Genomic DNA, 27,821 nt, shown 5'->3' on the forward strand with positions numbered 1-27,821 from the left:
TTTTCAAGTTTATAAGTGTCCTTTATTTGTCAATCTGCAAGGGATTGCTGTAACTTTGAATGGAATTGGTAGGGAGAAGAGAATTGGAAGGAGTTCCCCTGGGGTCTCAGTACCACTCCAGCCAGAACACTTGCCCCCTGAGTCACACAGTAACCAAGCTAAAGCGAAGATTGTAGTCATGGCCCGCAGCACAATTCAACTAAATTGCCCACTTTTAATACTACTTTAAAATTGAAATGTGTTATTAGAATGCACTCTTAGTGGGGAAATATCTGTATTCATTCTCAGGATGTGAATGTTTTTGGCAAGTCTTGATGGTGTGTGACTTGGAGGGGATTCAGAGCTGGAATTGTTCCCATGCACCTTCTGCTCTTGTCCAAAGGTTTTGGAAGTCACGGGTTTGGGAAGTGCTGTTGAAGGAACTTCAGCAAGTTGCTGCAGAGTGGGACATAGAACCCTTCCTCTCGATACCATCAACATGTATGAATCAAAAGCTGTCATGTTAATTCTGTCTTTTCACAGATAGCAGACTGGACAAATATTCTTTTCAAGTTGAAACAGAAGATTTAAGCCAATTAATGATTTAATTTAAATGAACTAGATGAACAAGAAACATACAGAATGCTAGACTCAAAAGATTTTTTAAAAATTCATTCACGGGATGTGGGCGTCGCTGGCTGGACCAGCATTTATTGCCCATCCCTAGTTGCCCTTGAGAAGGCAGTGGTGAGCTGCCTCCTTGAACCGCTGCAGTCCACGTGGTGGTTAGGAACAGTGCTGTTAGGGAGGGAGTACCAGGATTTTGACCCAGCAATAGTAAAGGAACAGTGATATATTTCCAAGTCAGGATGACGAGTGACTTGGAGGGCAACTTCCAGGTGGTGCTGTCCCCATCTATCTGTTGCCCTTGTCCTTCTAGGTGGTAAAAGCAAAACACTGCGGATGCTGGAAATCCAAAACAAAAATAAAAATACTTGGAAAAACTCAGCAGGTCTGGCAGCATCTGCAGAGAGGAACACAGTTAACATTTCGAGTCCGTATGACTCTTCAACAGAACTAAGTAAAAATAGAAGAGAGGTGAAATATAAGCTGGTTTAAGGTGGGGGTGGGACAGGTAGAGCTGGAATCTAGATGGTAGTGGTCGTGGGTTTGGAAGGTGCTGGTTAAGGAGCCTTGGTGAATTCTTCCAGTGCATCTTGTAGATGCACTGCTGCTACTGTGCATCGGTGGTGGAGGAAATGAATGTTTGTAGAGGCGGTACCAATCAAGCGGATTGCTTTGTCCTGGATGGTGTCCAGCTTCTTCAGTGTTGTGGGAGCTGCACTCATCCAAGTAAGTGGGGAATATTCCATCACACTCCTGACTTGTGCCTTGTAGATGGTGGACAGGCTTTAGGTAGTCAGGAGGTGAGTTACTCGTTGCACAATTCCTAGCCTCTGACCTGCTCTTGTAGCCACAGTATTTATATGGCTAGTCCAGTTCCGTTTCTGGTCAATGATAACCCCCAGGATGTTGATAATGGGGGATTCAGTGATGGTAATGCCATTGAACATCAAGGGGAGATGGTTGGATTCTCTCTTGTTGGAGGTGGCCTGACACTTGTGTGGCTTGAATGTTACTTGCCACTTGTCAGCCCAAGCCTGGATATTGTCCAGGTCTTGCTGCATTTGGACATGGACTGCTTCAGTATCTGAGGTGTCGTGAATGGTGCTGAAAATTGTGCAATCATCAGCGAACATCCCCACTTCTGACCTTACGGTGGAAGGATGAAGCAGCTGAAGATGGTTGGGCCTAGGACACTACCCTGAGAAACTCTTGATGTCCTGGAGCTGAGATGACTGACCTCCAACAACCACAACCATCTTCCTTTGTGCTAGGTATGGCTCCAACCAGTGGAGAGTTTTCCCCCGATTCCCATCGACTCCAGTTTTGCTAGGGCTCCTTAATGTCACATTCAGTCAAATGCTGCCTTGATGTCAAGGGCAGTCACTGTCACCTCACCTTGGGAGTTCAGCTCTTTTGTCCATGTTTAAACCAAGGCTGTAACGAGGTCAGGAGCTGAGTGGCCCTGGAGGAATCCAAACTGGGCATCAGTGAGCAGGTTATTGCTAAGCAAGTGCCACTTGATAGCATTGATGACCCCTTCCATTGCTTTACTGATGATGGAGAGTAGACTGATGGGGCGGTAATTGGCCGGATTGGATTTGTCCTGCTTTTTGCGTACAGGACATATCTGGGCAATTTTCCACATAGCCGGGTAGACAAGTAACATTCAGCATGCTTTAGAGCCTTAGGATATTTCATTATGTTAAAAGTGCTATATAAGTGCAGGACGGTGTTGTTATAAGGTCACTAACCAAATATCTAGATCTCAGTCTAACTTGGCAACAATGACAATGCAATTACATAGTGCCTTTAATATAGAAAAATATCCAAAGGCACTTCAGAGAGGCATAATCAGACAAAACAACTGTGGCATGAAACATCAAAACAACTCAGCATTACAACAGGCATTTTTTAAAAATTCATTCACGGGATGTGGGCGTCGCTGGCTGGACCAGCATTTATTGCCCATCCCTAGTTGCCCTTGCTTACTGAATGCCCTTTCACTCTCCTTCGCAGAACTTAATTCTGTACTCACCGAGATATCAATCAGAGAGTTTCAGCCAATCAAGGCTCTGACCTTTTTCCCACAGACCACAGAAACACCTGTCAATCAAATTCACTGCCCAGACTGAGAGACATTGAATTCCGGAGACAATATACCTCTCATGTTTTAATTACACAAGAATAGCTTATCATAAATATTGAATAGAAGCAATAGCTATTAATGAACGATGTGCTGGTCCGTGACAGTGGCCATTCCAGTTAATTAACCCCTAGAGTTTCCTATTCTCAGTTTCAACAACCAGCAAGCAGAAGCAAATTCATAACCAATATAGTGATATTGGAGTGTACTGGCATGTTCCTCTTTGAAGAATTATACAAGGAACAATTATTTCATTCCTTACATGCTAATTCTGGAATTACAACTATTCTAAATAAAAAATGTAGCAACAGCAAAAATCTACACCCAGCAAGGATCAACATATTGAGGGAAGAAGATTGGAGTGAAAAAATTGATGCAGACACAGTAATCTCAATAAACCTAAAGTACTAATTCTTGTGATCTTTTTGAGCATTTCTTGGTTTAGGGCTTTTGTTGAGAGCGGTCATAATGAATGCTTTTCTTCAGAGCCTTTGCTTCTTTCTTCATCACCTAAAACACATTGAGACGTGAAATAACTGAATTCATCAACACAATGGCACTGCAACTAGAAAGATTGAAAGGAACCATTAAACATGTAAAGACAGCTGGGTATCTGAAGGTGCAGATAATACAGATACCAGGTTGAGCAATGCAGGGTCATCAATTCTTGAGTTATACTGCTGGCTATGTATCAATCTCTGGCCATGGAAAATGAACTCCTGTGAATCCTCCCCTTGTCAGTATCTGAATGTATTACAACGTTGTGATAATCGTCAAATAATCTGTTTTAGTGATGTTGGTTGAGGCATAAATATTAGTAAGACATTGGTAAGAACTCCCTTGTTCTTCAATTATATGGGAGTTTTTTTTTTATATCAACCTGAGAGGGCACCCCGGACCTTGGTTTAACATCCCACTGAAAGATGGCATCACTGACAGTTCAACACTCCCTCGGTACTGCATTACAGTGTGGAGCCTGTATACTGGGCGTAAGTCTATGGAGTGGAATTTAAACTGACAACATTCTAACTCAGAGACAAGAGTTCTACTATTGAGCCGCAACTGACATCTGCACCTTAACCAACCAAGCCTTGGTAGTATGTCTGGCCTAAGCTAGAGATAGTTTAATAAGTTATACTTTTATTTGTGGGTATTAGGAATGAGTTTTAGCTTTAAGTTTAAGTTTAGTTTATATTTTTCTATTTTGGGTTAAAAGGGTGAAACCTGGGATCGAGTACGTTTTTGAGTGGAGACAGCAGGTCTAAAACTTTGTTTGAGTACCTGTATTTTTAATGAGGTTTTATAATGCTTGCAGTGGTTTAGAGGAGTTAAAACAAAGTAGAAAAAACCTGGGCTGTTGCCTAGCAACAGGAAGCCCACATATAGACAGCGAGAAACAGAAAGCAATTTTAGTTCAGTTGAAGCCAGGAGGAGCTGGATACAACAGAGGGAACTGCAGAGAGAGCAGATTTCCCAAAAGAACAGAAGGTCCCAGAAATCAGGGAGTGGGGCAAAAATGAGAGTCCCAGGAAGACCTTTTAGTCATAGGAAAAGAACAGGAATCTGGAAAAGGTCCTGTTAAGTGAAGTTAAGAGTGAGGAGCAGAGAGGTAGGCTCCAAACTTAAAGGGAGAAAGCTGCAGGATGCAGACTTAGAGCAAAATAGGCTTGCAAAAAGCCAGAAGATCCAATGAGACAGCTGAAGGTCTGTAACTCTTTACTATGGGCATGTGAAGCAGTGGTGTTTTGTTGGCATGGTTGAGTATCTAAGAGAGGGTATGTGGAAGGCAAAGCTTGAATGCAAATGGCGATCCAGGCAGAGAGGAACATCAGAAGGAGAGTTCAAAACCCTGGAGGTGGATCCTCGTGGAAGGTGTCTGAGAGAAAGTGTCGTTTGGGAGAAGATTCCAAAGCTGGCTCTTCGAAAGTAGAGATTGGAAACCCTTGTGTGAAAGATGGAGTTCAGTGAGACTGGTTGGCTCCAGGTGTGACAAGCATCTGGGGGGTGGTGGTGGGGGGGGAGAGTTGATGAGGAATCCATAGCATCTGTATGGGGTGGCATCTGTCACTTGGTTTCAGAGTGTGATGTGCCTAACTACAGGTTGCCTATTGGTTTACATGTACTGTGTACTTACTGTGAACATTAGAGTATAAGATAGCTTTTGTAACTTGTGTTATCTTTACGAATCCGTATATGTCTGTAAAGGCCTAGTTGTGGGTGAAGGAGTATTGTAATATAGTTAATGTTTTCTTGTTTAATAAATATTTTATTCTTTTGTTAGAGGTTCATTGGCTGACTCCTGTGACTCTGTTCAGTAGCCACCCTCCACATTTTTAAACAAAAAATAGAAGTTAGGATCTATCAAGCCAGATTCCACCCTGGGATCTGGCTTGTCCAGTAGTAACATCAGCTGGGATTGTAACAATATTTGTTGATACTTTGATTCTGAAGTCCAGAGGAAATGTTTTTGGGTAACTTTGAAGTTTCAAAATCCTGTTGTCTTTGTGCATCTTTTCTCTTTCCATCTTGTTAGCCAAATGGTTTAACTCAGTTTAAACACCATGATCACAGGTGACAAAACGAAAAAGTGGCTTCGATGACAACTGGGAGAATTGAGCTGATCACAACAATCAGGATTGAGGCAAGTACAATGGAAGTAGGGAAATCATTGAAGGACGTTGAAGTTGTTGATGAGATGGGGATGGTGCACAGTTTTCTGAGTTACATTCAGTGAACAGATGGAAGATTTTAAGATAACAATCAGAAGACCCATTTTATAGTGAATGTTTATGATGAGGGTTGTGATGTAATGTATTCTGTAGTCAGCTAACTTGCTGCTGCTCGCAGAGGAAGATGACCACTTGGACAAGGTACCAGAGGACCATCAGACCTCATGCAGTGGGACCACAACAAGGAAGAGTCAACACTTTAAGAGTGGTGGAAGGCTAAAGGGGGTGTAGTGGTAATGTCCCTGGCTGGGTAACCTAGAGGTCCAGGCTAATGCTCTGGGGGCAAAGGTTCAAATCCTATCATGGCAGCCGTTAGAAATTAAATTCAATTAATCAATATGAAGCCACTCAAATTGTAACCGGGAAAGAAGTGTTTCTTCCGTCCCTGCTCAATTCTGACGTGAAAGTGAAAAGTGTACATAAAATTGTCTAAATGAATACAATTAATAGAACTAACTGATATGAACCCCATCAGCAACTAATGTGCTGTCTTATTTAATAAATAAGGTGGCATTTCAATGATGAACTCCACAGGCTTCTGCTTTGTCTCACTAGTTAAATACACTCGCAGCAACAAGAATCTAATGTTGCATACTTCAATTCATATTTTCAGGGAATATTTTCATTAGTCGGAAAGCCCAAGGTGTATGGGGAACCGGAACAGATAAATTGCTATTTTTTGGGATTTGAAGTAAAAACCATCTTTCAAATAAAGTAGGATTTACAGGTGTTTGTGTACCATGAACCTTACCTGGCTAACAAGTACAAATAACACAAGAAAATTAACCACGGCTAACAATTGCCTTGCATTCAGAGGATTGCCTTTTTATTGTATTAATCAGTGGTATTAATATAAAGGGCAATTATTTACATTTGTGTCTCACATATAGCAGAAGAGTTATTAGGACCTGGAATACTTTACTATAAATCACTGCTGAGGCAGAGACTGTAAACTGTGTGAAGAGGAATTGGATAGTATTTGAAAAGGAAACGTATTAAAGGATATGGGGAAGGATGTTGATGTGCTATCTGGCAGTGCATCAAGTTGTTTTACTGTCCAAATACCAGACCACTAGGTAGGTATGCATAACCCAATTGGTATTCAACAATAAGGGACAAGAATGGGAATCTGCAACAGACAGAAGAGCAGACCAGAACCTCTGTTAAGGGTGATGTCAAAACATGATCCCTTTTATGGAAACAGTTTGCAAAAGGATAGCCAAAGAAAGGTGTTCTCACTGGGAAATAATACCCAGGACCAGTAGCTAAATGAAGATGGAAGATTATCCTTGTCTTTCCATTGCAAGATGACGGGTAAGGTCAGCTATGACGGAGAAACATCAGAACCCTTTGAGATCCACAGTGGGGTCAAACCAGGTTGCATTCTGGCACCGATACTTATTGACGTATTCTCTTTGCTTCTGTCATATGCCTTCAGTTCATTTACATCAGATGTCTTTTTACATCACAGATTTGATGGAAAGCTGTTCAGCCTTGCCCGCCTGAGATCCGAGACCAAAGTGCAGCAAGTCCTCATCAGACAGTTGCTTTTTTTCTATATGCATCGTTGGGATGAGGGCATCCCTGGCAAAGCCAGCATTTGTTGCCCATCCTAGTTGCCCTTGAACTGAGTGGCTTGCTCAGCTATTGCAGAGGGCAGTTACGATTCAACCACATTGCAGGGGTCTGGAGTCACATGTAGATCAGACCAGGTAAGGATGGCAGATTTCCTTCCCTAAAGGGCATAAGTGAATCAGATGGGATTTTACAACAATTAATGATAGTTGTCATGGTCACCATTACTGAAACTAGCTTTATATTCCAGATTTTTTAACTGGATTTAAATTCCACCAGCTGCCATGGTGGCATGTGAACCCATGTTCCCAGAGCATTAGTCTCTGGATTACTAATCTAGTAACATTACACCTATATCACTGTCTCCCCAGTAGCAATGATTCTACACTAGCATTCCATATACTGAGGAACACCTTCATGGACAGACTCTCTCATGCCTGTAAAGAGTTTGATTTAGCCATCAGCATCAGAAAGACAAATGTCAGGATCCATAATATTGTCAATGCTGATTGATAGCAGCATGGTAATGTGACATTGGAGGTTGCTGTTAGCTTCACATATCTAGGCTCTACAGTCACCAGCAATCTGCATATCTGCAGGGGCAGACTCAGTTATTGGGAGATAGATGGACATGTGAGGAAGTGTAAAGAAAGAAGCATGTATGGACGTAGAAGATAAGTGGATGCGAGGAGTGATATCATTCCATCAGGGAATAGACTGGATAAAGCAAAGTGAGAGGTTGGGGTGACATTGAAGATGGGGATGAGGAGAACCTTTTTCTCTCAGAGGGTAGTTAGTCTGTGAAATTGTCTTCCTAGAGAATGGTGGAGGCAGGGTCATTGAATGTTTTTAAGGCTGAGGCAGATGGATTCTTGATTGACACAGGAGTCAAAGGTTATAGGAGGTGGACAGTATAGTAGAGTTGAGGCCACAGTCAGATCAGCCATGATCTTCTCAGATGGCAGAACAAGCTTGAGGGGCTGAATGGCCACCTTCTACTCCTAATTTATATGTTTGTATGTACATTCTTATGTTAAAAAAACTCAATTAATGAATAATTCTGAAATTGAAAGCTAGTCTCAGTAATGGTTGATTGTTGTAGAAACCCCTCTGGTTCACTAATGTTCTTTAGGGAAGGAAATCTGCCACGCTTACCTGGCCTGGACTCCAGCCCCAAAGAAATATGGTTGACTCTTAATTGTCCTCTGAAATGGTCCAGTAGGCCACTCAATTTAAGGGCAACTAGGGAGATGGGCAACAACTTCTGACCTTGCCAGCAACACCCACTTCTCATGAAAGAATGAAGAAAAAATAAAATACATGTAGGCTTTTAGAGTCAGCATCCTGAGAGTGATTGGGTCCAAACTGCAGGGAACGTGCTGGAGCAATATTTCCAGTGACACTCAGCATTAATCAGTTCGTGGGAGGGGAAAGAGGCTTTAAGGGCTTTATTAGGTCACACATTCTCTGATCTTACCCCTTTCAGTATTTTTTGCCGTAGCTCAGTCTGAGTCAGGGGCCTCTCCTCCTCGTCAGTCACTGGAGATTCTACGTCACTGTCATTATCATTTCTAGAAAAGAGTTATCAACAAGAATTATTCCTCTTACATTTTGACCCAAACATCACATTCCAATCCACATCATCAGGGAAGAAAACCAACTGTAGTCTCTTTGGACTTCCTTCCGCCCAGCCCCTCCCTCCCTCCACTAATTTTCTTCATCTCCCCTGAACATGATAACTTGCTTCTACCCAACATTCATACATGTGTGTTTTACATTAACATCCTGCCTGATTGTCTTTTTCATTCAGGCATGGTGTAAAATGGGCTGCTGATCTGCTATCATTATATTTGTACTATGCCAATTTCACTTCTGGCGTAATTTGTACAGACTCCTCATGAGGCCCATCCCCTAAAGGAGGTACAATCAGAGGTCAGATCATGTCTGCACAGCCCCTTGTTCTGGGAATGATGTGAAAAAAATGATTTATATAGCAAGAGTAAAAATATGAATTAAGTAAGAACAGTTTACAATTTCCATGATAATGTGAGCTTGTGGTTGTGTTGATCTCTGCCCCTCCCACAAAAGACTGATGGAACGGAGATGGGAGATACAGACCCAGTGGTGGGAGGTTCAATGTACACTGGCTGGGTCGGATTTTTCAGATTCTGGCCCATCAGCAAAATGGCAGCTTCCCGTGGGTCATATGGTTTGTCATAATCCTGGAGTGAACAGGATGTAGAAGAATAAATATTAGTGCTACACACACTCAAAGAGACCCACCACTTGGACACAACTTGAGCTGAATTTAATCAGTCTATAAAACTTTTACATGAGTCAATCCAGGACTAGTATCAGACAACACTGAAGGAGACTATTCAGCTCATCATACTTATATGCTGATTCTTAGAAAGAGCTTTCCAATTAATCCCACTCTTCTGCTCTTTTCCATAGCCCTGCAAGTATTGCCTTTTCTAGTATATATCCTATGTAAATTTAACACTGACTACTCCTTTTACAATATTTACAATGACAATATATATATTGTATCCAATAGCTTATTTACTCGTCAGCATTAACACTGGCAGATGTTTCCAATTTTCTCCTTTACCTCCTCTGAAGGCACCAGCTTATACTAGGTATGGTTCCAAGAGTACCACTATCCTTCAGTACCGTATCCAAGTGCCCATTCTTTATGTGTGAACCCAGATAGTGAGCGCTGGCAAGTTATTCAGACATGGAGAGTGTTAAAGGTGAGCCTGGTCCTGTCCTCACTTGCTGTCTACACGCAGACATTTTCCAGAAAGTGTTACAGACAGCAATCAGCAGGACTAATTCCCTTTATAGTTATCACTTGGTTGATACCAGATTGGGGATGAAACCTAACTTTCCTGACTCAGTGCTGCACCAAATGGTGCATTGACCCACATAACCAATGGACGTGGAAGTAATCATCTAAGTGCCAGGGTTCTTGGCAGAGAGGGTGAAGGTCCCTGATGGGTGACAAGAATGGGTTAGATAATAGATCCTTCACTTCTGAAATGAAGAAAAGAAACACAGCAGGTATCTGTGTACAACAAACTCTCACAAACAGCAATGAGATAAATAATGAAATAATCTGCTTCTATTGTTGTTGGTTGAGGGATCAGTATTGGTCAGGACACCAGGCAGAACGCCTTGCTCTTCTTCAAGATAGTGCCATGGGATCCTTCCAAGAGGGCACATAGGGGCCTCAGCTTAACGTGTCACCCAACAGCATGGCACTCTCTTAGTATACAGAGGGAGAGTCAACCTGGATTATGTGTTCAGGTTTCTGCCATGGGACTTGAACCGATGACTTTTTGAGTCAGAAGTGAGAATGCTACATGCTGATCCACATCTGACACCATAACATGGGGATGGAATCCTGTAGTGACAAATGGGCAAGTCCCTCTGTGTTCTGATAGTACTCAGGCAAAATATTTGTATATTTTGCAGTTCACCGACTTCCAGTAGGTGGCACAAACCAGCCGAGTGATCAATACAATGAAGAAGATATCCAGAGGAGTGAACATTACTTTCTAGCTCTCTGCTCAGCTCAAAATACCATCTACAAAATGCATTGCAGCAACACACCAAGGCTCCTTCAACAGGTCCTTCCAAACCTGTGACCTCTATCACCTAGAAGGACAAGGGCAGCAGATGCATGGGAACACCAACATCTGCAAGATCCCTCCAAGCCACGCACCATCTTCCTTGGAACTATATTGCTGTTCTTTCATTGTCACTGGATTAAAATCCTGGAACTCTTTCCTGCAGCACAACGGGTGTCCCTACACCACATGGACAGCAGCAGTTCAAAGCGATGGCTCACGGCCACCTTCTCAAGGGCAGTTAGGGACGGGCAATAATTGTTGGCCTAACCAGTGACACCCACATCCTGTGAGCAAATAAATTTTAAAAAGTAAACCTTCAAAGTAGAGGATGTCTGTGCATAGAGAAAATGATCCATAGATACCTTGGATGCGAGGTAGGATTGGATAGATAGTAGCTCATTGGTGCGCTGTTCAATGAGGCCCAGGTACTGCATCACATTGTTATCTCGGATTCCAGATGAAGATCCCAACATTTCATCCAAAATAGATCGATCACAGTTTATTCTATTAAACAATGATTCAATTTCTGTAGACGGAATACATATCAAATTAGAAAGGTTCACGTGGGATTTAAAAAAATACATGGTTTTCTTTCTTTTCCTTCTGTTGGTGCTGATTTTTGTTGGATTGACCCCAGGGAAGCCCAAGGTAACGCTCTCCATGTGTGGGTTTAGACAGTGAATGTTTGTCCTGTTCCTCCCAAGTATGCTATACCTAACACAGGTCATGTCTCAAATTACTTATACTCTGCATTCCAAAATGTTATTTTCTGAAAGTAATCTATCGAATTTGCATCTGACTGGTTCAATACTTACTGCTTCCACCATCCTCATAGAGCTGGTTTCATAGATTGACCACTCACTCAGTGAAATCTTGGACCAGATTTTGTGATTGTAATGACAGAGAAACAGTCAGCACTTGCTGTCATTACCCTGTGAAACCACCAGCAACTTCTGGCATCTGCTCATGCACAGTGAAACTTGGACAAATGGAAGGTTCTGCCAGTTGATTCCCTGCTCCGCGACAGGGTGCCCCACTAAAGTCCCTTAAGGTAGCATTCCTTAGAAATCACTGAACTGAAGCAAACTGCCTTTTTACACTATAAATGAATGTTAAAACCTCCTGAGAAATTGATGCCTTATTAATGAGGTTTAATTGGGTTTTTAATGGTGTACTAATTTATAACTACTGATAAACAACCTCTCAGGCCCTGGAAAACTAATTTTATATCTGTGGAATGCCAATTTTTTTTCATTATGGTAAATTTCCATTGTTTAATATGATAGAATTTAATATAATAAAAATGATTTTTTTCAAAGTTAATGATATTTCAGCATTTAACGTGTATGTTCCATCTTTATTTCACTCTCCGTAAAATTGATTTAAAAAGTTAAGTATAACCAGTACACTTTACTTCCTAGTTTACCTCCTGTGGCTATCCTTCAAGTTGATGGGCTGTAACCCTGCTTGATGACATTGCTGTTGCTGGGTGCTTGGAGATCCCCTCAACTTGGTACCAAATTCAAATTAACATCAGGAAAGGTGAAATACTTGCTACAGAAGTCACTAGATCTTTTTGGGTAGCTATCTTTGAGGCCAGTGATGATTGTGGTCACTTTGCCGCTTACTGCAAGCTTCTGGCCATTGTTTCCACAGATTAGTTTTGAATTTATACCCATTCCCCTTTTCAAGGGCAGGCTGTATCCTGTGGCTATAGTGTTCTGGCCAAGGTGAAACTGCCCGTCATGGTTGGCATTATCTAGTCAGTATCTTTAGATCCTGTAATAAAAATAAAATGCTGTAAAAACTCAGCAGGTCTGACAGCATCTGTGGAGAGAGGAACAGAGTTAACATTTTGAGTCCAATATGACTCTTCTTTGGAACCCTGGACCTCAGCGAGAGTCAATATCTTCAGGGGTGGATGTGAGAAAATTAGGATAAAGAGAAATCCTAACAGTAGAACTTTGTCTTCCATTAGTAACATATTTAAACTGCTTTCTGGTGGAATTTTGTTGTACTATCAATTCTTATCATTGCCATCTCATATCTTCACCACCTGCAGGATAGCGTGAAGTTATGGAAGGATTTGTGAGCTAGTTAACTGTCTGACAGCTAATGATATAAGCACTCCTTCCATGGCTGTAACCATCTTTCTCCCAGCCGCTAGGGGATCAGTCTCTATGGTGGGATGGTTTTATGAACTCCCACTACCCATACAATGGGGGTGCAGGAGCCCTCAGCTCCTACTCGACAAAAAGTATCCCACTATGATGAATTCTGAGCTGGAGCTATGGTCTCCACTCACTGAGACTGTCTGGATTGGGGTTTGAATCCTGTATCTTCTGACTTAGGTGGAATTACTCCCTGAGCCTGTCAGTTGTTATTATAATGAATAAATATGCAATAAATAAATTTTCTAAAAATATATTAATTCAGAATTAATTCATAACTTCTAACTGAAGCTCCTTGCTTACTTGTTTTGAGTTGGTCCAGTATTTTTTTGACCCCTTTGATCCTGCTGTCATATTCCATGGCCAGTTTGCTCGCTTCCTCCTGTTGAGTTTCGATCTTCCTCAGAATAGCTTTATGTTCTTGTTCCCGTTGGACTTCCTGTGATTTGAAGGCTTCAGTCTGTGCCTGGATCTGGGACACCCAAGAAACAAATGTACAGGAGAGCAAAGGGACTGAATGAAGTGTCACAGGGATGAAAAGATGAACCAGTGCTTTTTAACTTGTAAGGAGACACATTCAGAAGGAACCTTTGCAGAAATGAATGAAAGAACTTGCAGTTATATAGCGCCTTTCAAAACCTCAAAACATGCCAAAGCACTTCACAGTCAGTTAAGTACTTTTGAAGTGCAGTTGCTGTTCTGTGGGAAATGTGGCAGCTGACATGCCAGCAGCAAACTCTCACAAACAGCAATGACCAGCTGATCTGTTTTTAGTGATGTTTGTTGAGGGCTAAATATTGATCAGAACACAATTAGAACAAATAATTTCATAAATATTCTTCCCTTCACAGTCTCTCTGCATGTTTCACCAGTGTACGGCAAGTGCAAAACCTTATTTCTCACTAACAATTTTGTAACACCTCAACACTAAGAATTGCATTGAGCTGTCATAAACATAGGAACATAGAACATGGAAAATAGCAGGAGTAGGCCGTAAAATTGACTGGCCTCTTAGATATTTCCCTCCTCAGCATTGTCTGATGTCCTTTTGACCCCTTCAGACACCTCTCAGCCAATGAATCATGAAAGGACTTGGAATCTGCCTAACTGAGTCATTGTAATTGGTTCCGGTCTGTGCCCTTTACCTGCGTTTCTGCATAGTGGTTGATTAAGTTATTAAAAAGAAAACCTTTTTGTAAAGACTTACATCAGCAATCTCCTCCTGCAATCTCTCAACCTCACTGTTCTGCTCGTTGATGTAATTAAACAGTGCAAAGTTCCGATCTTCCACTGTCAGAGAAAAACACCGCACAGTCTGAGAGTTGGAGTTAAGACAGATACTCTGTTAAAGAATGTACAGAAATCCTGATCTCTCATACTGACATTTCAAAGACCATTATTGTTGAACTGTTGGCACCAAACCAGGATCCCTGCAGCCCCTCGATTTCCGATGAAAAGCCATTGAGCTGAAACGCTAACTTTGTTTCTCTTTTCACAGATGCTGCCAGACCTGCTGAGTATTTTCAGCATTTACTGTTCTTACTTCAGATTTCTTAACCTGGTCATTTACCTGATGTTATTTATGTTACTGTCATTAAAACTTACCCTGTAACAATGACACTGCCATTATCCATCAAACATTAGAATGGAGGGTTCCTTGTTGTAGTTCATACACAGTATTTTTAAAGAGCAAAGTTTCAACCAATGTTGGGACTGTTCAAGGCCAGCACTTGCTGCAAAAGGTTCTTTTACACTGGTACCCCCACACCCATCAAGTTGAAATTTAAAAAAGGAATGTAACATTCAACATCATGACAGCTGGTAATCCCTGACTGACCAGCATTACCAGACACCCACTATCCCCTCCGCGCCTGATTCCTCCCCTTCCCCAAAAGCTTTCCCTCCCCTTCACCCTTCCCCCGGCTGCTGTCCTACCACTAACCACTGTCTGCCCACCTAGGGTTGCCAACTCTACAGGATTGGCCAGGAGAGCCAGGAATTGAAGGTCAATCTCCAGGACATGCTGTGTGCAACCCTGGAGAAAAATCATGGTTAAAAACTATTGTATTTTTGTCATTTTATTTGAACATTTCTCTTTAACAGAAATAAAAATATTGAAAATGGGGGAAGGAAAGGCTGTTTGGCTGTCAGGCAAACATTTTACTTTCCAATTTGTGTAGGGAGGCAGTGCATCACAAGGATGGATGTGTTGGCTGGAGTGTGCAGCAAGTAATGTGATAAAACCTCAAGGAATACATTTAATCACAGTTGGCAACCCAACCCCAGACAGCCCCACTCCTTCTCTGTTCATACTGACAGGTGATTCCTTAGTTCTGACCCTGCCAATCACCTGAAGTCTTTCTGCTCATGATCAGAACACAGAAAGTGTTGCCTCACCTTCTGTGAACTTTTCCACCAGCACATTCAAGCTGTCCTCCCCAGTGAGCGCTCGGATCTGCTGTAAGGCAGCTTCATACATCTCCACTGTCTCTTCCTTTGCGTCCTTCCTTTTTCTTGCTGCATCGCCGTGTTCTGAGGACAAGGTTCAAGCACACCAAAGAGAGACTTACATTTATATAGCATCTCTCAAAACCACAGGATATCCCAAAGTGCTTTACAACTGGTGATGTGCTATTGAAGTATAATCACAGCAATTATAAGAAAGCGTTCACCCCAACTCTTGCTGATACTACTATCCTCACCTTTCACTTGTGCATTGCCTGCAACAGCTGGAATAACCCCCTTTAGGAGGCAAGGTCAGAGCTCTAAAGGAGGCAGCCAGGCTGCTCCATTTATTTGGATTTTCCAACTCCTCAGGCAGGCAGCATTGATGAGGTGACAATTTCAGCCCACCTCTCAGCTTCTAGTTTTCCACTTGAGATCTTTATATATCCACTTGCAATGCAGTCTCAGCAGGTACAGGAGATGGGGCTTACACTGGCAGATGGGTCATTGTGGCTGCTGTTCCACATAGAACGTAATAGGATACAGTCATGTATGGGTTATTTTACTGGACTAGTAATCGAAGAAGCCTGGGTTCAACTCCCACCATAGCAATTTGAGAATTTGAATTCGGTTTTAAAAAATCTGTTATCAGTAAGCGTGGCCATGAAGCTGTCAGATTGTTATAAAAACCAAAATGGTTCACTAATGTCCTTCAGGGAAGGAAACCTGTCGCTCTTACCCTGTCTGGGTTTGTATGTGACTCCAGTCCCACAGCCACGTGTTTGAATGTTAACTGCCCTCTGAAATGGCCTAAGAACATAAGAAATAGGGGCAGCAGCAGATCATATGGACCTCTCAAGCCTCCTCAGCTTTTCAATAAGATTGTGGCTGATCTTCTGCTCAGCTCCACTTTCCTGCCCGCCCCCCATATCCCTTGGCCTAGTGAGACACTCCGGCTTATCAAACTGCTATTGCTTAACAATGCATGGGCAAGAAATGCCAACTTTGCCAATGATACCCACAACCTGATAATGAATAATAAAAACATTTGTCCCTCAGGCAGGTTGTGGCCAATCCTAAACTCATGTCTCTGTTGACGAGAAGATTTTTAAATATCTTTACCTCGTTTGTAGGTGCCGTGTAATGTCTCATCTTCATTCGACCGCTCCTGAGTTTTAATTCCCGTGAACTCCTTCAGCTTCCTGTCGTGGTCGATGACTCGCTGAAGTTCCTTCATCTCAGCTGCATGCAACGCTAAGTCTTTCTCTGCCTTCTCCTTCAGTTGCTGCATCTTCGTCTGTGCCTCATCCCTACATCAGGTCATTGCAAACAGATCAGCCAGAGCTCAGCTGTCACTACCTTACACAGAAATGTTCTCTTTCACTCCCTCTGGAAGGTGCTGACTCCTTGCTGGAGTTTGTTTCCATGGCCACACCACATCACTCTCAGGAATTCAGTGTCACAGGCAAGACCAGTCTGTTGTTGCCCATGTTCTAGTTGCCCTTGAGAAGGTCGCATTGGGTCTTTTCCTTGAACAATACTTTGTAGTGGTTTTTGACACAACTGAGTGGTTCAATAGACCACTTCAGAGTCAATCACATGCGTTAGCCTAGACATTGAGTTCACAAACATCATAGCGAGGCCATCTAAAATCCAATGATCTCTTTTTTTTTGTTTCATTTATTCATTGGATGTGAGTGTCCCTGGTTAGGCCAGCATTTATTGCCCATCCCTAACTGCCCTTGTTCAGAGGGTATTTTAAGAGTTAACCACATTGCTGTGGGTCTGGAGTCACATGTAGGCCAGACCAGGTAAGGATGGCAGATTTCCTTCCCTAAAGGATATTAGTTAACCAGATGGGATTTTTTTACAACAATGGGCAATGGTTTCATGGCCATCATTAGACTTTTAATTCCAGATTTTTATTGAATTCAAATTTCACCATCTGCCATGGCCAGGGCTGTTCTTTCCTGATCCTAGCCCCTGGATACTGAGCCCAATTATAAAGCTTTAATTGCCTGAGATCAGTTCACTCAGCACAGACCAAAACCTATAAACTTGCTGGTATATATGACACAATTATTCACTGCTTTAACTGGTTGAACCTGCAAAGAATTAATTGGAAACAGTTTCCTCTTTGTGTTTTAGTTCCTTGATATCAGGTTGGAACACTGAAGCACAATTAAATTCCGATGCCACAGAATTCTATATGACCCATGTTTTCCAACTTGTACACAACTGTTTATAGAACAAAACAGACAGAGCAAGGTGTAGGAGGGATTAATGGGCTGTTTCTGTGGGATAACCTTTAAGCCATTTTTACGGGCTACACTGAGTTCAGTCTCACAACACACATTGTTTCACTCATATCCAGGGCAACACCAGGAATTCACATAAATGTACTGGTTCCTGGCATTTCCCACTTCAAAATCACCCCTCGTAATGATGACATATTTCAGAAGGCTGTGTTGACCCATTAATCATCAAGAGAGGTGAACTGGGTTGAGAAGGGTTGTCCCTTGGGTGCCATATCCTCACCTGGCTTCGTACGCGGCAGTCGAACTGTCAATCACAGAACCAATTTCCTTCCGAATCTCCAGAAGTTCCTGATCAAAGTGAGGAAGACACACACAATGTCTGGGCTTAGACCACATGGTAGAGAGGAAGGAATGCCAGTCCATTTATACAACAGCTTCTCTGCCCCTTCAGTCAATGACTGACGAACAACCAGAGGAAAGAACATAGGAACTGCAAGAGGTAACTGAATCCCTTCAACCCTTGCCACCTTTCATTTGGATTATGGCTAAAGGAGGGTCGCTGGTCTTGTAAATAAATTTGCCAATCAGAGCAGAGCAGAATCTGTTTAGTTCCTTTTCGCAGACCCCAGTTCGTCTTTCGGAATCTTGTCCACAACACCTTCCCCCCCGCCCCCCACCCCCCATACCCACAGCGTTCTGTGTCCAGATGCTCTTGTGCTGGTTGCTGAGAAATGCGGGAGTGCCCCATGTTGACTTGTCCTCTCTGTGTGTGTATGGAGAAGTGTCTGCCTTTTGTTCTCCACTTTCCCTACATGAGCACGGCCAAGGTTGGGATCTGTGGCTGTAGGCCAGGTCATGGGTTCAAATCCCACCCTAACAAGTTGTGTAACTGGATTCAGTGGACGGGATTTTCCGCCCGCCTGGCCGTTGGGATCTTCCGGTCCCGTCGCAAGTCAATGGGCTTCTGGAGGGGGCACCGCCTCGCCCATGGCAGGCCTGGAAAATCCCGGCCAATAAGTCTGATCATTTGTGAGCTAGCACAGGGAAGCACGTGGCCAGAACGTCTACACACACTTCCCCTTCCACCACAATGTGGTTAACTTGATGCACATGGGGCAGCTAGGGATGGGCAATAAATATTAACCTCATCAGATTCACCCAAGAATAAACTGAAAAACTAAGCATCACCAATGTCTCAGGCTGTGAGAGGCTGAGTGATGGTTTGATTCGATACTTGATGCAGGCAGGCATCAAAGCTCCCCTTCCGAGGGGTGGTGTTAAAGCCAATGAACCCTGGGCAGCAGTCCCTGACTACCTCACCCTCTCAGCAAAATGAGGAGCTGCCCTGATTGGGAGAAAGAATATTCAAAAAGAGACAAGTGAGAGTCATTTTTAATCCTTACTTTTCCCAGTTTCCGCTGGAGCTGCTCGAACCTTGAGCGTTCCACGCGCAGCGTATCAATCTGCTCCCTCAACTGTCCATTCCTTGTAAGATGGGTATTAAACTTCCTGAGAGTCTGAAGACAAGGGACAGCAATGACCACAAATTAACTCATGCGATAGGACAGTAGAATTGTCAACCATGGTTGGATGTATTCCTGGAAGTCTCATCACATGACTGCTCACCTCCATCCACCTCATTTTAACCCCCGAATACTGGCAGAGTGGTGGTGGGGGGGGGGCAAGTGAGAAGTAAAACTTTACAAAATCTCAAACCTGACCCTAATTCCATGTCTAACAGAGGCAGGCAGGGGGTGGGCACGCCCAAGTGGCAGGTTGACCATGTAGATAGTATAATGAGTTTGGGAGCCTCATGTTCACTTTCCCTTGCAGATATGGCCCTGACTGGCTGGGTTTCCCAGGCCTGGGGAAAGCCAGCAGCTCAATTGAGGGAATGGACAGTTTCAGGGAAAAGACAAGTACCCTTGCAGCATTTGCTTGTGGGCCGGGAAGGTTAGGAGTGCTTTCCCACTGAACCATCCCTGCCACACCCAGCTTACCTCCTTCACAGGGATCCTGGCCCCGTTAGATCCCCATGATCCAAAGATTTCCCCTGAGTTAAGGATCCAACCAACACCACCCCCCACCACCCCCCCACCCCACCCCACCCCACGCCACCATCCCAGAGGATGGGGATTGGAGACCCCTTACACTATCAGTAGCAGGTATAGGCTCCTTACCTGGGGGTGTGACCTACTCTGGAGACCTCCTTGCCTAACTGGAAGCCGTGTCTGTCAATAAGGCTGATTTCAGGGCAGGGATCCTATCAAATAAAATCCTCTTGTTGTGGGGTTAAAGTTCTACAGCATACAGAGCAACCTAGACTTCCAGATTTGCTATCGGAAACTCTGATCCGTGCTTGGAAAACCCGCCCGTCAATATTGGGGTCTTTGGGGATGATTTCTGACCATCCATCAAAAAGCTAACATTTCCCGTCTTCAATATTTGACAAGTAAAGTAAAAACAACACGCCACTTTTTTAAATCCCTGTGATTTCTCTTCTGGGTTTTGTTTACAGCAATTTCCTGGAGATTAATCTTTACTTTCTGGAAGCTCAGGCCAATCTTGGAAGTTTGGCAACCTTATAGAATAGATTAGGAAGCCATCCCATTTCAATTATGGAATCCAAAATAACTTTTAAATCAACCTAAGAATTAAACTATAGATGAACCATAGATAAAGCTACTTTGAGCTGTGGCTGGGTGATGGGAGGAACTGGGACAACTTAGCTTGTGGAAAGTGGAAAAATGTTGCATAGTTTAGTAGGAACCACCACCCCCCCACCCCCCCACTCCCCCCACCCCGCCTTTACTGTCAGCACAAACCGTGACTTAGCACGGCATAGTCTTGAGCTTTAAAAACAAAGGATCTTAGATTCAACACCTGCCCTGCGTTAAGTTAGCTGGATAGCAAAAACAAGTCCTACTCCTCTTCAGATTCCATTGGGCTTGGTTACTCTGGTTGGACATATGCCAGTAGGTTTCATTGTGAGCCGGAGTTATGTTTACTTGCTGTTGTAAAGTGAGACAGCACTGACATTATAGCAGTGTAAAGATGGTTGAGAGAGGTCAGGCATGCATTGCTGTGACATTTCAGATGCAGGCTGGACTGTACAGTAGAAAACTAACAAGAGGAATCTGATTCATCATTCAATATTCATCTTGGGAATTCTCTATGATTTTTTTCTCCTGGATTGCTCACAACAGTATCCGGGAAATTAACCTTTGATTTCTGTCTAATGCTCAGCTCTGATAGGCTAAACATTCTTGTCGATGTGTGTGATCATTCATGGGGTAGAATTGAACCCGAATTAGAGGCAAGCAATAGAGAGATAGTCAATTTGGGACTTTAAAAGGAGACCCACTCTAACTGCATCTGAGCTGACAGTTTTCTGATATTTTTGGTCTCACCCATCTCCTGTCATTATTTTAAATTCATCATGCTAACAGTATTTTGCCTTCACGTATTGCTGATGTTTTCCTACATTCTGAGAATCCTTACCCTGTCCAACCTGTCCTCCATGATCCCAATGTTCTTCATCACCTGTTCATTCATCACTTGAACATTAACATCTTTACTCAGCCCCTTCTTCTGCTCAAAGATTTTTTGCTCCAACTTCTTTATCTACATTAAAAAAGGGTTTGAACAAAAATATAACTTCAACAAACATCAGCTTATTTAATAAGAAGTAACCATAAACACCACGAACACATATCCACATATACAGACACACACCCACATATACAGACACACACCCACATATACAGACATACACCCACATATACAGGCATACAAATACATACTGATACGTACAGACACACACTGACAAACACTGACATATACAGACACACAGACACACATCTACATATACAGACATATACCCACTGTCACACATCTGCATTGACCAGAAACTGAAGTGGACCAGCCATTATCAATACTGGGCTACAAAAGCTGGTTAGAGACTAGGAATCCTGTGGCAAATAACTCACCTCCTGACTCCCCAAAGCCTGTCCACCATCTACAAGGCACAAGTCAGGACTGTGATGGAATACTCCCCACTTGCCTGGATGAGTGCAGCTCCCACAACACTCAAGGAGCTTGACACCATCCAGATAAAGCAGCCTGCTTGATTGGCACCCCATCCCCAAACATTCACTCCCTCCATCACCGACAAACACTGGCAGCAGTGTGTACCATCTACAAGATGCACTGCAGAAACTTACCAAGACTCCTTAGACAGCACCTTCCAAACCCACAACCTCTACCATTTAGAAGGACAATGGCAGCAGATAGATGGGAACACCACCGCCTGGAAGTTCCTCTCCAAGCCAATCACCATCCTGACTTGGAAATATATCGCCATTCCTTCACCGTCACTGGGTCAAAATCTTGGAACTCCCTCCCTAACAGCACTGTGGGTGTACCTACACCGCATGGACTGCAGTGGTTCAAAAAGGCAGCTCACCTTCACCTTCTCAAGGGAAATTAGGGATGGGTAATAAATGCTGGCCTGGCCAGCGATGCCCACATCCCCTAAATGAATAAAAAAGATACTGTTACAAAAGCAGGCTAATGGTACCAATGACCTACGGGCAATTTGAACTTTTTAAGGAAGACCTTTTTTAAAAAAGAAATACAAGTAAAGACACTGAGCAAAGGATGGCTGATAATGTGCAGTGACCATTCCCTGGAAAATTCCACTGTGGATTATAGTTGATTGATTAGTCCCAAGAGATTAGTCCCATGGAATGTCACATCTAAAAGATGTTATGGACTTCTTCAAACAGAGATTTGATAGGGTGATAGGAAAGATGCAAAAGACTGAACTTTAATCTCCTGTGGTTGAGGAGACAAGAGACTGATTGCACATCTCAGCAGACATCCAAAATCCATCTCCTGTTGATTTATACCTCAGAATGATGAAAGAACATGGACTCTGGGTATGAGTCATGGTTTTTCCCCTTACAGAATACACAGTGAAAAATCAGTTTAAAAGTCTGAGGTGCTGGTGTGTGATAGTGTGTGACAGCAAGCTGAAGAACAATAGTCTCTGTTGCTGGAAACAAAGCTCAGCAGAAGCCACAATCTAAAAGAAATAAAACAGCCTTTCAGCCACCCTGCAGAACTAAGTGTCTCCAAACTAACTGCAAAACTGCCAAAGTCAGCTCTACTGGAATTACCCAACTTAACGGCCGCAAACGTATCGCCATCTATGCCTCACCGACAAGTCAGGGACTGTTTCACATATTTTTCAAAAACTTTATTTGGACTCTTAACTTCTCATTTCCAATCTATGTGTATGTGTGTTGCATTTTTATTATTTTTTTTCGGGCTTTGATAACTAATAAACTTACTCTTTCTTTGACCCAAGAAAGTCTGGTTAAATTGGCTCCTTCTAAAAAATAAATACATTTGGACTGGGAAAAGGTATCCGCATGGGAAGGGATCCCTTTTAAACTAACCTTGTTGCGATCAGTCAAGGGGGTTGAATAAAGAAGGGGAGCTGGTTCATTCCTCCTCACCCGGAAGGATAACAAAAATAGGGTCCAGTTCGGGAAGTTAACAAATTTGGGGACCTCATCTGGGGATTAGTCATAACAGTACAAACGCCCATTTTTTGCATAAAACATATACACACCTAAGTACACAAGCACCTTACAGACACACAAATAGAGAGACGCAGAGTAACAAAAAGAGACACACAAACACAGGCACATACATATATACAGTCAAATTGCAAGAAGACACTAGAATATGTGTCTGTGCTCATAGTTACTATGAAGACAGGATATTGCTCTGCTGTGCCACTGTAGGGAGGAGCAATAGCCACCCAACCAAACATAGGTGATGGGAGAATCACCCAAGGGTGCGCTGGTACATTCTCCAGTGACCAGGTCCTGCAACTTAGACCAGCTCGTCTGTAAACCCTCTGGGAAATGATACAGCAAAGGATTAACAAAGCGTAAGGAAGCAAAGCAATACAAACACTGTCAGCTTGGAGGGCTGATGCACTGGCTTGGTTGATGCTGAGGCATTCAGTGTACAAGGTTTCAGATTTTATCTCCAGTATGAGCCACACTAACTATTCTCAGCCAGGTAGCTGTTGTCCTGACTGCTGTTGGATTAGGGAGGAAAAATGAGTAAGGATTCCTGCTCCTGATCACTTCTAGTGACCCTGGCTGGAAAGTGTGGATGGCGAGATACGGGCAGGATTGGGTTTGGCTGGATAAATAAAATGTCCTCCTGCCACTCGTTGTCACACCTGAAGCAAAGTCACTGGAGCAGCAGACACCCCAATCTAAGGGATAAACTGAGGGAAGCTTTAAGTCCTGGTGGAAATTGGGTGAACAGACTTGTAAAATGGAGAAGATACAAGAAGCACTCTGTTCCCGTTCCTCTCCTGACCTTACAAGCCCTAACTATCCAGGCATCTGAAGCACCTCCATGAGCTAGACAGCAAACAAACGTTCTGTTCCGTCAACAGTGTCTGAACCCACCTTAACCCTCGGGGTGGAGGCCCAGCAAAGGTTGCGCTGACAGAAACAACCCAGTCCCAACATCAAAGAGGCATTAAACTCTCCTTTGTGGAGGCCAAGAGGAGCAGGAGCATAGGCCTCACCTGGCCTGGACCTCCCGAACCTCAGGCTTCACTGCACTCCTGCACGGTTCAACCATTGGTTCCTCAACATGGGCATTCTTATTTGACTCTCCCCCCGGCTTGGGCTTTTCCTCCCACCCCTAACCTGGGCTGTACCCTCACCGCACCCCCCCACTTCAAACCAGGAATACTCCTCCCCCTCTGCAAATTATTGACCACCCCAGGGTCATCACCCCACTCTGCCACCCGCACCACCCCCCCCCAACCCCACCACCACCACTGGACCTCTGAGCTGCCACTTTCCCCCAACTTCCCTGGTGCTTTGGGCTGTAAATTCTCAAGTGGTATATCATTGAGGCCCTGTCATTGGAATGAACAGAACCTCACACTGCTGCTCCCAGGCATTCTGGCCACTCGCTGGGCCATGTTCCCCTCCAGAAGTTCCCGCTATCCCCAGTTGGTCCCAAACCCTTATCTGCACCTCCTGCTCCAGATCCACGATCATTTGCTTCTCCCTGGCAATCTGATCCTCCAGCTCGTTCCGGTAGCTCAGCATGTTCTGAACACTTTCCATGTTCTCCTGGTCCTGCTGTTGGTTGCGTTTACTTTCTAAAAGCTGTAGGTTCAGCATCAACTCCCCATGGTCCTTTTCCAGATTCTCAACTTCCGCCCTGGAAAAACCAGATGGTTTAGGAATTGACACTCTTGCAAATAGTGATGCAAAAGTTGCACAGGTTAGTGACTTTTAAAGTCATTTAACAGTGCTCAGAACTTGTGTCAAGATAAACTATAATCATCACACACTTCCAGGGCAGGTACACCATGGGTTAGATACAGAGCTAATTAAGCTCCCACTATATTATCCCACCAAATACTCCAGGATAGCTACAGAATGGGCTAATATTGAGTTAATCCATCCCCATTTATCCCAGCTTCAAGACAGGCTCTCAGTTCTGGCTCCTCTGGTGTTTTTGAAGGAGATTGAATTGGTAGATTTTCACTGTTAATGGCACCTACTTGGAAGAGAGCATTGTCTGTCCAAAGATCCTATCCCTGGAGCCCTTAAATCCATTGTAAATATCCCTTCATCATTACAGTCTGCAGTCCACAGGGACAAAGAGGTGAAAGGCTAACATAACTGCCTCCACTTCCCCGCTGACTGAACTTTCATTTAAATTCCACAGAGATGTATCCTGGTGATACTTACAATTGCTTCCTGAGCAGCTGCTGTGACTCGAGAGTGTAAGCCTGGTGGTCTCCCTCCATGATTCGAAACTGATGCTGCAGCTTTGCCAACTCTGTTTCAGCTGTAAGAAAACAACTAAGATCTCAGAGAGCAGGGAGAGGTAACTTGAAAGGGAGAGTTTGTGTTCACGTAATACCTTTCACCTCCTCAGGACGCCCAAAGCACTTAACTCAGCGTTTGTGTGTGTATATGTGTGTGTGTATGTGTGTGTGTGTGTGTGTGTATATGTGTGTATGTATGTGTGTGTGTGTGTGTATGTACGTGTGTGTGCGTCTATGTGTGTATGTGTGTGTGTGTTTGTGTATGTGTGTGTATGTGTGTTTGTGTGTATGTATGTGTGTATGTGTGTGTGTGTATGTGTGTATGTGTGTATGTGTATGTATATGTATGTGTGTATGTGTGTATGTGTGTGTGTGTATTTATGTGTGTATGTATGTGTGTGTATGTGTGTGTGTGCGTATGTATGTGTGTGTGTATGTGTGTATGTGTGTGTGTGTATTTATGTGTGGGTGTGTGTGTGTGTGTGTGTCTGACTGAATGTTGGCAGACATTGGTTATTACAGGGATGATGAATGAATTGTATTTTTGAAATCACATGTCTCCTGTATCACACTCTGATCAGAATTAAGATACCAAATACATTTCCTACCAAGTCCCTCCACGTCCCTGTCACTGCCATTGGAACAGTTGCTCAGGGCACTCCCACGAGGCATTGCTGTCTTCTAGATTATCTATAAAACACAAAAAAGTTTGAGATTGATATCTAGTTACTCGCCACCTGGATTTCATCTTGTGACCATGTTAGTTAATGTGAGAGATAGACAATGCTGGGTAGTTTTGTGAAGGCTCTGAACTGTCTGCACCCTACAGTTACACTGGGAATTACACAGAAAGCATGACCAGCACCGAATTCACGTTTAATGTGGGGACTTGCAAGGTTCTGCACCAAGTCAGAATATCCTCGGGGAATATATTTAACCCCATTCCAGCCAAAGGAAATTTCATGGATGGCTCTTTACTGAAACTGTGCAAACTGATACAAATGTTCACTCAGTTAATTATCTCTTGCCAGATGAAGTATTTGAGCATTTCCCCCATGCATCGCAGCTTGCTATCCTTGTTCAATCTACTCCCAAAACTTTCAGCATCAAGCACTGTTGAGATGGTTAAGGAGTGGAGTATGTTTGACTGATTTGGATTTTGTAAACACCTCACCAGATGAGATTCATGCTCAATTAAAATCCAACACCATCACCAGAGTTTGAAGGCAGGAACACCAATTAGCCACAAACCCTTCAATGTCTCAGCTGAGTGGTTAATCTTCATGGGTGAGCTCCAGTTATCGAGGGTCAGCAGGATATTCAACTGGCGGGGGGGGGCCTTCACCACCGAGGTCAGTTTTGCTGTCACTTGATGCCCACAGCAATCACTGGATAACGATCCAGAACAGGTTGCTGGGTGATTCTGCCACCCACCCCACCATCCAGTGGCACTGAGGTCGATTCCCAGCACCCCTGTTAATACCAGTTAACAGGGCACAGATCCGGAATATGGAACTTGAAACCACGTTGGTCTTTTGCCTGAGAACCATCGATTGGTCTCTGGAAAAATTCAGATGACACTGACCCAAATTAGACTGCAGAGCAACTTAAATGTGATTCTCGCTGAAGGTTTATTGGGCTTTTTCTAATTGCTCAGGAAACCTTTCAGATTCGTATTCGTTTTGCAACCATTCGGACTGAATTCTGCCTGAATTGTATTAAATTGTAAAACAATGAAATGAAAGCAACAAAACCCAGGAATGGGACCCCATGGGGGGTCTGCAGGCACATCGCCAGTTAAACATATGTAACAGGCGGTGGTGGCACAGTGGGATTGCCACTGGACTGGTCACCCAGGGACTCACCATGGCTGATGGTGCAATTTGAATTCAATAAAATTCCGGTGATGACCATGAAACCATTGCCTATTGTAAAAAAAAAGCCCGTCTGGTTCATCAATGTCCTTTAGGGAAGGAAATCTGCCGTCCTTACCTGGTCTGGCCTACATGTGACTCCAGACCCACAGCGATGCGGTTGACTCTTAAATGCCCCCTGAACAAGGGCGATTAGGGATGGACACTAAATGCTGGCCCAGCCAGCGACGCCCACATCCCATGAATGAATAATATATATAAAAAAAAACAAACCTCTCCCGGGTTTAGATTCCATCAAGTTTGCAAATCGGCAACGAAACAGTTGGGTGTAAAGTTGTGGCAAAAGAAGTGACGACCTACCTGGCTGGCGGGTTGGGTGAGATCCTGGACAAGGCTCCTTTCCCCAGAGCCTGCTGTTAATTTCATCAGGGAAACGTTGTTGTTAGCAACAGTCTCCAAGGCCGGGGGTTGCCGGCCAATCGGGAGCGGCTGCAATTGTC

The 27,821-nt window shown here is 43.5% G+C and overlaps 1 protein-coding gene across 1 annotated transcript; it reads right to left on the reverse strand.

The window, feature by feature from the left end:
* Positions 1 to 3,180: 3,180 nt before the first annotated feature.
* On the reverse strand, positions 3,181 to 27,746 carry odad1 (outer dynein arm docking complex subunit 1). Its single transcript, XM_041205672.1, has 15 exons — positions 27,682 to 27,746; positions 26,056 to 26,137; positions 25,368 to 25,467; positions 24,642 to 24,831; positions 21,064 to 21,186; positions 18,966 to 19,079; positions 17,843 to 17,910; positions 16,427 to 16,614; positions 15,257 to 15,391; positions 14,067 to 14,149; positions 13,163 to 13,331; positions 11,051 to 11,214; positions 9,172 to 9,275; positions 8,531 to 8,624; positions 3,181 to 3,259 (listed from the first exon to the last, which is right to left on the reverse strand). The coding sequence occupies exons 2-15, from the start codon at positions 26,117 to 26,119 to the stop codon at positions 3,191 to 3,193; spliced, it is 1,665 nt and encodes a 554-aa protein (XP_041061606.1). The 5' UTR covers positions 26,120 to 26,137; positions 27,682 to 27,746; the 3' UTR covers positions 3,181 to 3,190.
* Between the last annotated feature and the right edge of the window lie 75 nt (positions 27,747 to 27,821).

The sequence above is a fragment of the Carcharodon carcharias genome, chromosome 15, assembly GCF_017639515.1.
Source record: "Carcharodon carcharias isolate sCarCar2 chromosome 15, sCarCar2.pri, whole genome shotgun sequence".
NCBI classification, from domain to species: Eukaryota; Metazoa; Chordata; class Chondrichthyes; order Lamniformes; family Lamnidae; genus Carcharodon; species Carcharodon carcharias.

Bases quoted from the DNA above. Each gene is read 5' to 3' on its own strand.
- odad1 (XM_041205672.1), bottom strand. From the start codon at position 26,119: ATGCCTCGTGGGAGTGCCCTGAGCAACTGTTCCAATGGCAGTGACAGG. The intron at 13,332-14,066 runs GTAAGTCTTTAC...TGGGTGTCCCAG, and splicing joins TGCAGGAGGAGATTGCTGAT to ATCCAGGCACAGACTGAAGC. The intron at 9,276-11,050 runs GTATCTATGGAT...TGTTCACTCCAG, and splicing joins AATCCTACCTCGCATCCAAG to GATTATGACAAACCATATGA.